The sequence below is a fragment of the Zootoca vivipara genome, chromosome 4 (genome assembly GCF_963506605.1).
Source record: "Zootoca vivipara chromosome 4, rZooViv1.1, whole genome shotgun sequence".
Lineage (NCBI taxonomy): Eukaryota > Metazoa > Chordata > Lepidosauria > Squamata > Lacertidae > Zootoca > Zootoca vivipara.
The window spans coordinates 52,454,727-52,467,640 of NC_083279.1; the positions used below are offsets into that span (position 1 = coordinate 52,454,727).

General features: G+C 44.1%; 1 protein-coding gene across 2 annotated transcripts in view; it reads left to right on the plus strand.

Annotated features, from left to right (window-relative positions):
- Nucleotides 1–1,406: 1,406 nt before the first annotated feature.
- Nucleotides 1,407–12,914, plus strand: part of GRIK1 (glutamate ionotropic receptor kainate type subunit 1) — a 154,816-nt gene continuing 143,308 nt past the window's right edge. For both annotated transcript variants that reach the window (XM_035115110.2, XM_035115111.2), the window contains exon 1: nucleotides 1,407–2,701. In XM_035115110.2, the coding sequence (XP_034971001.1) occupies nucleotides 2,578–2,701 (124 nt within the window). In that variant the 5' untranslated portion in view covers nucleotides 1,407–2,577. The remainder of the gene's footprint in view (nucleotides 2,702–12,914) is intronic.

Genomic DNA, 12,914 nt, shown 5'->3' on the forward strand with positions numbered 1-12,914 from the left:
GGTTACCACTAATGTGGTTGTGAAAAAGGGCAACTGCTTTGTCCACCAGAAACCCAAGCCATGGTTTGGCCCATGTGGGAATGCCAAGCAGCAGCAGGCAAATTGCAGTGGAGGCTTGAGATGAGCACCACACCCCATAGTGGCCTTTGACTTGACTTAACCATCCGTCCAGGGGCATTGCCCCACCAACCTGCCTTGCCTCCCCCATGGCCCTGGGACTCCTCATAAGGAAGCTGTTCCTGGAGGAAGAACTGTGAGGGGAGAGGCTCCATCAGGCAAGGTCTTCTTCCACCTGCCTTGCCTCACCCTCCAGTCTCTGTTTTTCAATTTGTATTGAATTTTTTTTATGCACTGTGGCTTGCTGTTGTTTTATTGACTGTTGTTTTGAAATTATTTATTGTAAATGTTAAGAGTGGGTTTCTGTTTAATTTTCATATGCTGATATTATTCTATACTATTCTAATGATTGTTGAGTGTTACATTATTTGATTTCTTATTTTAAAGCTATGTTTTATTATCACATTTTTTATTGCATTAGATTGCTATAAGGGTGTTTTGTATTTCATTAGATTCTGTTTCTTCAGCTTGTAAACCGCCTTGAGTATTGTATGATAGAAAGGCGGTATACAAATTAAAAGTGATGATGATGAACCTCAGCCTGCTTGTCATCTTACTTACATGCAGTCTTGGGAGCATAGGAGCCAACTCCCAGGGGCTAAAGTTCCTTTGCCCCCCCCCAGTAAAATATGTGTGCATTCCCATTCAAATGGTGTGTACCACATCTTGTGACTGATTGCATGGGGTGGGGCTTACCTGCGCCCCCATATTTTATTCACGTTGGTACCCCTGCCTGCCAACTTCCTCTGTCTCCTACTTGTAGGAAGGAGGTGGCTCTGCCTGTCATTGACTCTCGCGCAACCTCCCATTTGCCAATCGTCTAGCATGGCCACTTGAGGTTCCTGGCAAGGAACAAGGTCCCATGGGCTTCTCAAAAAGGTTGCATGCTGGATATGAGGTGTTGGTTGCTGAAGTGGCTCGCGGGAAAGCCATCTCTGGACTCCCCCCCCCCCCCAAAAAAAAGCAGGAGGAGCGATGAATTCATCTGCAGGTGCACTTGGTCAACTGATGGACTGTCCTTACTCGGGCAAGTGAATGAGCCTTTCAGGTTATTACTATGATCGCGACATACCAGCGTAAGGGAAGTAATAAAGTGAAGCCCGTCACAATTCTATAGCTGGGTTCAGGCCATACTTTTCAAGCACCTGGCTCCCCCTCCGAATCATGACTCGCAGCTGATCCCTATATATGTGTATCAACGCAGCCCCTCTAGCTTTATTGAGGGCGTGGCTGCAGGCTCTGGCACGCTGAGCGCCCTCAACTCGCGCCACTTTCCACCCCGGGCAGCTTGCTGGGCTGAGTAAAGTAAGTAACCCTCGGGGAGGGAGAGTTTTTAGTCTGGCTCGCTGCTTAGCCCCGCAACCTCTAAGCGGCGTTTCCGAAACGGGTTGAGCTTGCAATTAGCGGCGAGCGAAAGGCACTCTGCATATGCTCAGCGGCGCTGTCTCCTCCGATCTCCGCATGCCCGGAGCTGAGTCTTGGCAGCGGCCCCCGAGGGACCCCGGTTTAGTATAGACGTTCAGTAGGCCTATTTAATTCGGTAGAAGCCGACGAAGGGGCAGGAGAGACATGCCAAGCGGGTGGGCCGGAGAGGAGAGCTGCGCCGCCTGACGTCACCAAAGGATTTTCGTTCACTTTCCGTCCAATTGATCGGCTTCGAGTTGACAGTGTCCCCTTTAATGAGCCCCGAGAGCGGCGCCGGCCAATGCGGAGAGGAGCTTTGCCGGGATCATCAGGCGGCGAGCAGAGAATCAATCAATGCTGGAGCGAAGGCGCCCAAAGTAGTTTAGTTTGTGCGGGGAAAGAGAGAGAGAGGGAGGCAGGCGCGCACGGAGAAGCTGCGCCTCGGTCCCCGCTCCCATCTGCTGGAGATCCGCCTCGGCCAGGGGACCTTCCCGCTTCCCCTCCCGCTCCAGCCCGGATCTTTTCCCCGCTCGAGCGCCTTTTCTCCCGAGGGACACTTTCGCACTTGGCGGCAGGTCTCATGAGGGAGCCGCGTCGCCGGCCATTTCGAGCGGCAACTTTCCAACCTCACGAACCGCTTCGCTGATCTCTGGGAGGAAATCTTCCTTCTCCCCACCCCACCCCCCACCCAGAGAGAGAGAGAGAGAGACAGCATCCCCGACAGCTGTTGGATGCAGAGGGGTAGCGTGATGGACTAAAAGGGGGAGAAAGTGGGGGTGGGAGACGACGGGAGAGATCGTAGTGGATCCCCTTAAGCAGCAAGATCGGCAGATCTTCATGGTGTAAATATAACCCATCCACACACACACGCCGCGATCCGACCCCCTGCACCCCCCAACCATCCACCACGCCGCTCCTTACCAGGATGAAACAAAACCCCGAGCAAGAATGAGGGATCGCGATCCTGCCCGAGTGGGAGCAGCAGCTTCTGCATGAGGGGCGAGCAGAAGCGGGGCCGAGAGGCTGAAGCATGAATCCCGGCGAGGAGTGAAGAAGATGGAGAGACCCCTTTGCTGCGAGCCGAGGCACTCCGCGATGGAGGCCGGCGCAGGACTCTTCTTCCTCCTGCTTTACCTTTGCCTAGGCGTCCCCCAGACTTCCCAGCAAGTGCTCCGGATCGGTGAGTGCCGGGCGAGAGGGGGGCGGGGGCCCGGAACGGCGGGGCTTGGGTGTGCATTTGTTTTACATAGGGGAAATCCGCCTTGTTGGCTTTTGTGCACGAAATACATTCTCCCCACCCCACCCTTTAAAATAACAAATCGCACGCACAGGGATGAAAATGGGGTAAGGCATCCCCGCCCCATAACCACGCTGTGAGAAAAATCAATTGGCAATAATTCTTCTATGCACATGTATTTCTCTCTGTGTGTCGGCTATATGTGTGTATGTGTCTATATCCTTCACATGACTTGGAAAGCTTGACTTGTTACCTGCTGAAGCGCTTGCCCAAGTCCGCAGTGTGCGGGGGTGAGTGGGCACACTCGTAGCCCCGGGCTGCTGAGAGGCTGGCTGGCTGGCTGCAGTGCATGCAATTGACCTCTTGCCTCCCCCACCCCCCAGCTCTGGTCGGTCCCTGTTCCTTGGGAGGTGTCTATGGATTGCCTCCTGGCTTTCTCTTTCCTCGTGTTTCTTGGATGAGTAGCACTCTCCCCCCACTTTCCAAATGCAGCTACTCAGGTCTGAGAAACAGACAGAACGAGCAAAAGATTGTGTGCGTGTGTGTGGGGTTTTTTAAGGTGAGTTGCACTCTTCAGTACTCAGCCCTGAAAAAGGAACGGTTTTGTTCCCCTTTAGGGCTCCCTTTTCAGGTTATCTTTGGTTTGGAAACCACTCTGTGTATGGATTTCTACCCCCCACCCCTTGCATTTGTAAGCCCGTTTGTCATTTGCAAGAATGGAGCAGTAAAGGGTTAATTTCCCTGCCCCCCCAACTGAATTCCATGTGTGTTTGTGTGGACCACTTCCATATAATTTGATGTGGCAAATCTCTTGTTTGTGAATCCCCTGCCCTGCCCCCCCCCAGTATTAATGAAAGATACCGAAAGTACAGAAGTGTGTTTATGTGTATGAGAGCAAGTAGGTTAGAGGGTGTTAGTTTACATTAATTCTGAGTCAACTATGTTCTGGTGGTTCTATTCAGTCACTTGAAACTGATGGTGTTGAAGTGCTCATACTTCACATCAAGTTCTTTTGGGTGTCAAACTAGGGAAATGTTGGCGGCTTCTCTCTATTTAACAAAGCACAACCTTGAATAAAATATACGGCATTTAAAATACCGTACTTGCTGACAGGGGATTTGAAGCTAGTGTGGTTATTCTTTGTAAAAAAAAATAATGGCACCCAAGAAACAGTGTGACTTGATGACTTCAAGGAGCAAGCCAGAAAGTGTTTCTTTGAATCTGAACAAAGTGTTGGAGCTAAAAATTGTACAGTATTGTTGACCCATTGGGGTGATGGTGTGTCACAGCTCTTTTCCCCACACTGATACTGATTACTTGGCAGAAATACACCACAAAGCCTGCACATGTGTGCGGTTTACTGTAGAGAGAATTAAAGAGAAAACTTTGCTCCATGGAAACCAGGCAAAGTTCAGAGGAAGTGTTTCTTCCCACAGTGGACTTCTTGTGTCAGTCAAGTGAGACAGTGAATACAAAGTATCAAAAGAAACGGAAGCAGACACTGGGGGAAAGCAACAAGCAGAATACATGACTCAAGCAGGATTCCCAAACATGTTTCTTTTTGCTGACTGAACTTGCATAACAAAGTGGCTAACAGATGCATGTTAAGTTTGTCCTTTAACCAGGAAACTGTGGGACTATCTCAGAGATTGAATGCTTTGTAACTGTGAAGAAAGGCCTATTAAATGGAAAGGAATCCAGTTATATCCATAGGCATGTGGCTGTATAATTTGAATTAAGCTCCAGTAAAAATTGTTCTCATGCTGATAGGATCTCTCTCCTACAAAACAGGCAAAATGTTCCTTGCAAGTCGAGTGGGACTTGGCGATGCTATTTCATATCTTTCTTTTGTGAGTACGTAACTGTTTTTTTGTATAGGAAAATGCCTATATCTCCTCCAGTCTGAATAGTGCTTTATAACATGAGAGCACAGTGCAGTAGCAATATAATAAAGGGGAAAAAATGCTGCAGGGACATATGCATTAAAAATTAAAAGCAGCAATAATCCTCATACAGCCATGTTTCTGCGAACCTCGGAGACCTATGGTTGAAGGGTGGTATATAAATTCAATAAAAAGAATGTTTCTGAGATCAGCCATGGGAAACTGTCCACACTAGACAGTGTTCTGTAAGAACCTACATGCAAACATAAGTAATGGAAAGAGTCCATAATATGCCAAAGGGTTATCTTGGGTGTTGTTCCTGAAAGGCCTTCACTTGCATCCTATCTAACCTTGATCCTGAGAACTCATATGCACTCTACCTACATGAATAATCCTTGTAAAGTCAATGAGCCCCCCCCCCTTGTGATTAAATGGAAGCTTGATGCGTAATGGGAATATGTTCAACAGTGTGCGAGCTGCTTTAGAGAATGCACATCAAGATGGGCTTAGGATGCAATCTCTGAACTAGTTACACTTAATTATTGCACTGAAATTGTTGTGGAAACTATATCAGATTATGGAAGATGAAAATGGCAGATCAGCAGCCCTAATTCATCTTAAATTGCTGTGCTGTATCTGAAGCCTGATTTCATTCTTAAGGAGCGTTCTTAGCTGGCTAGCTGGAAAATCTCTGTCCTCCCCCCCCCCATGTAGTAATGCACAATTAACACTGACCCTTATAGTTTCTATGGGGCTATATTGTGTAAGAAGGCAGAAAGGGGCTCTGTGTTCTTCCTGTTCTTCTTCCATCCACTCAAGAGTGATACAAAGACCCTGCTGTGGCTCATCTGTGCTACACAGAAATTATGGGAGAAACACTGGAACATGAACACTTGTAGCAACTTAAGTTAGGGTCCCAGGGTTGCACTAACTCTTCTGATCACTAAAGTGAGGAGCTATCAGGTTGATAGCTTGAATCTCTGCACTCCAGAACCCAGAAAGAAGCACGGACATAATACAAAACCATAGTCTAGTGTTGCATCACAAGCTTGCTCTCCCATTCCTTCTCGCTCTTCAGTGTGACTGTGAGAAGATGATGGGAAATGTCCACTTCCATTTACAACTATTCATAATTTGTTTTGTCCAATTGTCCGGTTGTATGGTTATTTTAAAGCATGATTTGTCCAAGCAAACTGAGAGCAAACAATAGCTTCCGATCCTGGCTTCAGATAAACTAGGGATGGGAAACTTATTGCCCACCAGCTGTTGTTGCGCTCTAACTCCCATTGGCTCCAGTCAGCATGTCCAACAGTCAATGATGATGAGTTGTTGTACAGCAGCATCTGCAGGGATGAGCCATAGTGAAAACTAACCAAATTCCCAGTTAAAATAAAATAAAAATCAGCAGTTGGTTGAAAACAGAAGCAGATGCTTATAATCTCTTCTTGGCCAGATCAGACGAAGAATGCTAAGTGGGGGTTTGGGGTGGGGAATATACTTGTGTACCTCACTAAAAGGTATTTGTGCCGAATTTCTCAAGACTGTACACCACAGGATGACATCATATGGTTAGTAACTTAGCAGGAATTAGTCTACTATAGGAGTACTTTGCTGTTAAGCTCAGTCAGATATGAAAACTGACAGCATTAACAGATGGCAACATCTTCTTCCCCAAACTGACAAGGGGAATTTCAAAGAGTGAGCTTCATAGCTTCCATTTCCCCTCATATGATGAATTCTTGCGAGTCTGTCCTATTGTATTTCTTAAGAAGGGATATCTCTTCCTGTTCTTTGACACATGGCAGAGCAGGCTCCGGTGCAGAAACTGTCCATACACTCCACAATTTCTTATTGTTCCATTTATCTGCATCATCTTGAACCAAAGTACTTATTCCCAAATAAGTTTTTTAAAACCGCAAACAAACAAAGGTAGAGCAAGTAGAACTGCAATTGGGTTTCTGTTGGTGGAAGGTGTATTAGTTGCACGTCCAATGTTGCAATTTTGACCATGCTGTGCTGTTGCCATGTCATTATCACTTATTAGAAACTGGTCTTGGCTTTTAACTTCAGGACCTGGTTTTGAAGTATCTGCACCCATGAAAAGATACAGCTGCATGCTTTGATTCTGTCCTAGAAAAAAATATTTTCTTTTTATCTTTATTTTCTTATTACACTGAAAATATATGTTCTCCTGTCTATATTGATTAATAAATCTCTTCTTATTTAAGTGAGTCTGTTTTCTGCCAAAATCCACTTAGCAGGATTTGCTAAAGATTGCAATTATGTCTATTGCTTGGTTAAGCTCTTGGGAAAGTGTTCATTTGGGAATGTAGTGTGGAAAGGAATTGAAAGGCATGCAGCACAATGCTGTGCAAGTTTAATCTGAAGTAAGTCCCTATGTGTTCATAGGTTCAATCCTAGGTTCATTGAGATCTACAGAATGACAGGGATAACACTCAGCACTAAGGCAATGATCTGCCATCTGAATTAATTACTAGCAGTTGGTGACATCAGGGCCATGTTGGTGTAAAATAACCTCCGAGGATACTGACATTATTCAAAGTGTCTGTATGATGAGATTAGTATCGGAGTTAAAACTGGGATAAGTGTTCAAGTTACCAATGACACCTAGGTGTTCAGGGCTAAGGTGAGGAATAAGCAGCCTCCAAAACAGCTCATTTCTATGCCACATACATTTGCGTAATGTTTACATGCCTTATTCTACCACTAGAACTTCTGTTACAACTGTGAGTGCTTTGATGACTCACCATTGTACTAGCCAGGCAGAGAGCCTTCTTGGCAGTGGCACCCTTTCTGCGGAACGTCCTCCCATCAGATGGGGAGATAAAGAATTAAACAACTTTTAGAAAACATCTGAAGGGAGCCGTGTTCAGGAAAGTTTTTAATATCTGGCATTTTATACTTTTCTATATATTGCTGGAAGCCGCCCAGAGTGGCTGGGGAAACCCAGCCAGATGGGCGGGGTATAAACAATAAAAAGAACAATAATTTCAAAATGCCTATTGGCAGATGCTTATGACATCACAGAGAGCACTAATAACATCCCCTCCACATATCCTCTCTAGGTATTTAGTATCAGACCTCATAGACTGGAGTTGGCAAACTCCATCCACAATCTAACCATGTTCATTTGAATGTCTGCAAAGGGCCCTGGATGTATGACTGTATGTATATAGAGCTAGCTATATGTAACCGATAACTTGGCAAATGGTTGCTTCTGTTTCCCTGAGGAGCCTGAGAGATGGGTGATTTGTCAACATCAGCAATTGAGCCCACAGCTATGCAATTATTTCTACTCAAATCTCTTAATGTCCAGCTTTCTCTTATTCAACAAGTCTGGCTTCAGTTGAATTGCACTTGTGTATATATATATATATATATATATATATATATATATATATATATATATACTACTGATTATTAAAGATGACTAACTTGAGAAAGAGGTTAACTTAATATGAATATTGTCATAGGAGGTGGGGAGATCATGCAAAGTTCTTAAGGTAGTGTCAATTATTGCTCTTACCCTTGGTTTAATTTTTGGGAAATTTCATACCCATTTTTCCAAGCACTAAGTCAGTGCAGTATACACTGAATAAAAACTTCTCAGAAATGAAAGGTTCAATTGTGTGATGCAGTCTCAAAGTACTGTGCCCCCAATTTACTGGGAAGTTGTCCTGTACAAACCCCATTGAAGTGAATTTGTAAAACTCCCATTCATTTCAAAGACGACTGATGCAGGCAGCTTCTTCTGAAAACCTTACTGAAATGGAATAAAATTGCACTGGAATAGGGGATCAGAGACTTACTTCCTCTATACATAAAGAATGGACTGGCTTTTTGACAATATAACATTTTGATTTCAGTGGGTTACTGACTTTATGATTTCCAAGTACATGTTACAAAAGCCTTTCCTTTGATGTATGTGCTTGCAATGCACTCCACAGTAATAGCAGAAATGTTATTTTATATATGCACACACTCTCATGTATATTACAAAAAAGAGTCCAAGTTCATGAACCCAATACTGTACATTTGATTTGATATCCAAGAATTTTCATTTTCTGTAGTGAGAAGAAGATCAAGACTTTATCAAACAGTTTATGATGCTTTGATGAGATTAACTAGTGGATGATACAACCTGACCCCTCAAAGTGGAAATATACACGCAAAGCTCATGTCACAGAGCTCCAGCTGTTGGGGTCCTTGGATAAGAAGTTGTCCACCGTAGTCACCTTGTCTGAGTGGGACCACCTCTTTCATCTCTCTGTCATCACTGTTCATCAACTTGCCTTCTACATTGGCCTCCATCTGTAGAGCTGTCCAAAAAGAGAGGACAAGGTGGGTGGAAGCAGTTCCTCCTCCTTTCGCTTCTCACTTGTTTAGAAGGGCCAGATGAATCAGTAGTGATAGGAAGGATATTGTACAATACATCAAAAATAAAATAAGCAATAAAATACAATTAAAAACCATGCAGCATCTAGAACAATATATTACAATTGCTAGAGCAGGGAGAAAAACAATTAAGTGGTCCACAAAGATGCTCAGGAATTTTCAAGGCAAGTTTGAGAACTATGTGAACAGAGCATCCTTGAAAGGGGCTGGCTGGCACCCTGAGCAGGAACACTCCACTCTGCCGTATAAAATTTTTTGCAGGCCCAACTTGACTATAATGAATATGTTCAGTCCTGTGCTTTTTCACTGCTTAATGCCAACGTGTTAATCAATCTTGCAAAGGCATCTTATTACAGTTTTCTATATGTGAGTGAGAATTAGTCCCTTTATCATTACTGTCTTAAAACCCATGGTTACAAAAATATATTTACACCAGATGAATAAAAGGCAAATGTCCTGAAAATATAGTAAACACATATATTTATCAGTTATGTGAATTGATACTGATTGATAGCTTTGCTTGTACCAAAATGCAAACATCCATTTAGCCAAATGAGGATATGATGATGTAGGGATTAGAAAATGCCTGCTGCATCACATTTGATTATTGTAGAATATCTGCTTTTGAATGAGCAGGAATAAAAATGCCACATTCTTTTGAAATCCATATGCAATCAAAGAGCTATGTTTTTCATTTTTAGACAAAAAGTGGCAATCTGAGTTTTATATTGCAAAGTCCATCACCTGCAGGTTGTGTTGTAATTTGTTTAATTTGCAACAATTTCACATAAATTACACACCTGTTACGAAAGCCCATTGATTGACTATTACAGTTGTCAGATGAATAGTCATGTGACCAACAGCTTCTATTGAGATTTTGTGTAACCACTGTAAAAGAAACCCATTTTGTTATCAACCACATATACTCCAGTCCAGCAGACAAAGTGACATTCTCTATGGTGCAAGTACGACTGCACAATTCCACATACTTGCACTCCTCAGTTTCAGGAGCTGCTGCAGTTCTTGCAGGAGGAAGTTCTCCTGTTTGCCTACCACTGGAAGGGAGCCTGGAGATGCCTATTTGTGCCACACCCAGGACTCAGTTGGGAATCTTGCCTTCACCTTTCTTAGAGTACAACAGTATATCTTTCTCCTGTGTAGATTAGGTTAGCTCATGTGGAATTTCAGCAGTCAGAAATTGAACCCCCCTCCACTGCAATATGTTGTTCACATTTTAGTGTTCTATTTTAGACGCCATCATATACAGCTAGGCAATTCATTTAAGAGGGAAACCCCAAAGGTTAACATTTTAGAGACAGATCCAGCTGTTGTTGTGATGCTCAACTGTAGATAGGCTAGAAAACCAGCAGTGTAAGGTGCAACAAAGGCACGAGTCCCCAGGTCTGGTTCCTTGGGGGAGGGAATCTACTATGCAGAGAGAAGAGAGAAGAGGGTATAAGCTGGGCATGCAAGATGCAAACTGTTGCCTTGGCAAACCCAAGTCTGACATGGAAGATTTTATCACCCTTTAAGGTCAGGAAAAAATTCATTTGGTTGGAATAATTAATACGGAGCCTGAGACAACTTAATTAAATGCTGGGAGCCCTTTCTTCAGGATCTCTGAGTGGCTTAGCACAAGGACAAGGCAACACAGAACCAGAGGTTCAAGTCTTTAGCCCCAGAGACTCCTGTAACTCTTATTATGGATCACCCTGAATATAAATAGAAACCACATTTTTATTTAAAATGTATGTATACAGCCCTTCATTCTGTTCAGAATTTCAAGGCTCTCTCTCATCTATTTAGTAGTAGTAGTAGTAGTAGTATTAACCTCAATTTTGATCCTGGCCTTCCAAAGGAGGCAGTTGTATAACATCATAAATAAAGCATTTTTTTAATTAAAAAAGGAATTAAACACTGAAAACATATTTTCATTATATATATATATATATATATACACATACATACACACACATATATATATAGAGAGAGAGAGAGTTGCTGAGCATACCAGTTGCCTGGAAGCAGAGAAATGCTTTCAGGCAACATATAAATGATGGCAAGATGGGGGACAGCATCACTTCAGTAGGGAGGGAATTCCATAATCAGGATGCTGCCTTTTGTGGGTTGTTGCTCTCTGGGCCGTACCTACCACCAAAGTTGGGTTAAACATAAAAGAATAGGAAAGTGAGGGGTGCCAGTGAAGAGCCCTCCTAAGTACTTTAAAGCATGTGCTAGCAATATGCTTGGATAAACAAAAATGTTTTAGCCTGGCATAGAAAAGCTTCCAATGTGTGAACACAAGGTAAACCATTAGCGGGGATGGAGACCTCTTGATGATGGATGGATGGATGGATGGAGACAACTCCCAACACCCTGGACCATTGGCTATGCTGACTGGGGCTGATTGGAACTGGGAGGGAGCCACACTCCCTCCACTCCTGCTTTAGAGAATACATTTGTCTTGGCTATTCCAGAGCTTTGGTTCTAGCAGCTGAGGACTATGCGAAATTCTATGATGGGCTGCAAAAACTTGGTTGGGACACTGGCTCCCTCTGCTGCTCCTTCCCACATGCTGCGACCTTACATAAAACTGATGTGTTATGGTCCTGTGTGAGTGCCTGGAGGCGGTTGGAGGATGGATGGCGGCAGATTGAGGTTGAACCCTGACAAGGCAGAAGTACTGTTTTTGAGGGACAAGAAGCGGATAGGCATGGAGGACTCCCTGGTCTTGAATGGGGTAACTGTGCCCCTGAAGGACCAGGTGCGCAGCCTGGGAGTCATTTTGGACTCACAGCTGTCCATGGAGACACAGGTCAATTCTGTGTCCAGGGCAGCTGTTTATCAGCTCCATCTGGTACACAGGCTGAGACCCTGCCTGCCTGCAGACTGTCTCGCCAGAGTGGTGCATGCTCTAGTTATCTCTCGCTTGGACTACTGCAATGCACTCTACTTGGGGCTTCCTTTGAAGGTGACCCGGAAACTACAACTAATCCAGAATGCAGCAGCTAGACTGGTGACTGGGAGCGGGCGCCAAGACCACATAACACCAGTCTTGAAAGACCTACATTGGCTCCCAGTACTTTTCCGAGCACAATTCAAAGTGGTGCTGCTGACCTTTATAGCCTCGGTCCAGGATACCTGAAGGAGTGTCTCCACCCCCATCATTCTGCCCAGACACTGAGGTCCAGCGCCGAGGGCCTTCTGGCGGTTCCCTAGTTGCAAGAAGCCAAGTTACAGGGAACCAGACAGAGGGCCTTCTCGGTAGTGGCGCCCGCCCTGTGGAACGCCCTCCCATCAGATGTCAAAGAAAAACAACTACCAGATTTTAGAAGACATCTGAAGGCAGCTCTGTTTAGGGAGGCTTTAATGTTTAATTGATTATTGTATTTTATTTTTCTGTTGGAAGCTGCCCAGAGTGGCTGGGGAAACCCAGCCAGATGGGTGGGGTATAAATAATAAATTATTATTATTATTATTATATATCTAAGTGGCAATGGACACTACAGCTTCAGCAGAATGGTGAAGAGGCGACTCCCATATGCTACTATTGAAAGCTTGCAGTGAAATTGTGTGCTCTGCTGCCAGTGTGCATAGGATTAGACTTTAAGAGCCACACTTTATCAAATATGTTTGTATTTTCCAGAGGGGATAACTGCTACATTAATAGCTTGTCTAGTTATTTTTTCCATTTTGGTTTGCTTTTCTGATTCTTACTGTGGCTACTAATCACTTCAGGGGACTAGAATAATATTCGTCTCTGATATTTTCTATCCAACTCTCCCAAAGCCGGCAAAACTAGAAAGGTCTTCATATGCAACGGTTCCTGTTTCTTATACTGTAATTTGAATATGGTG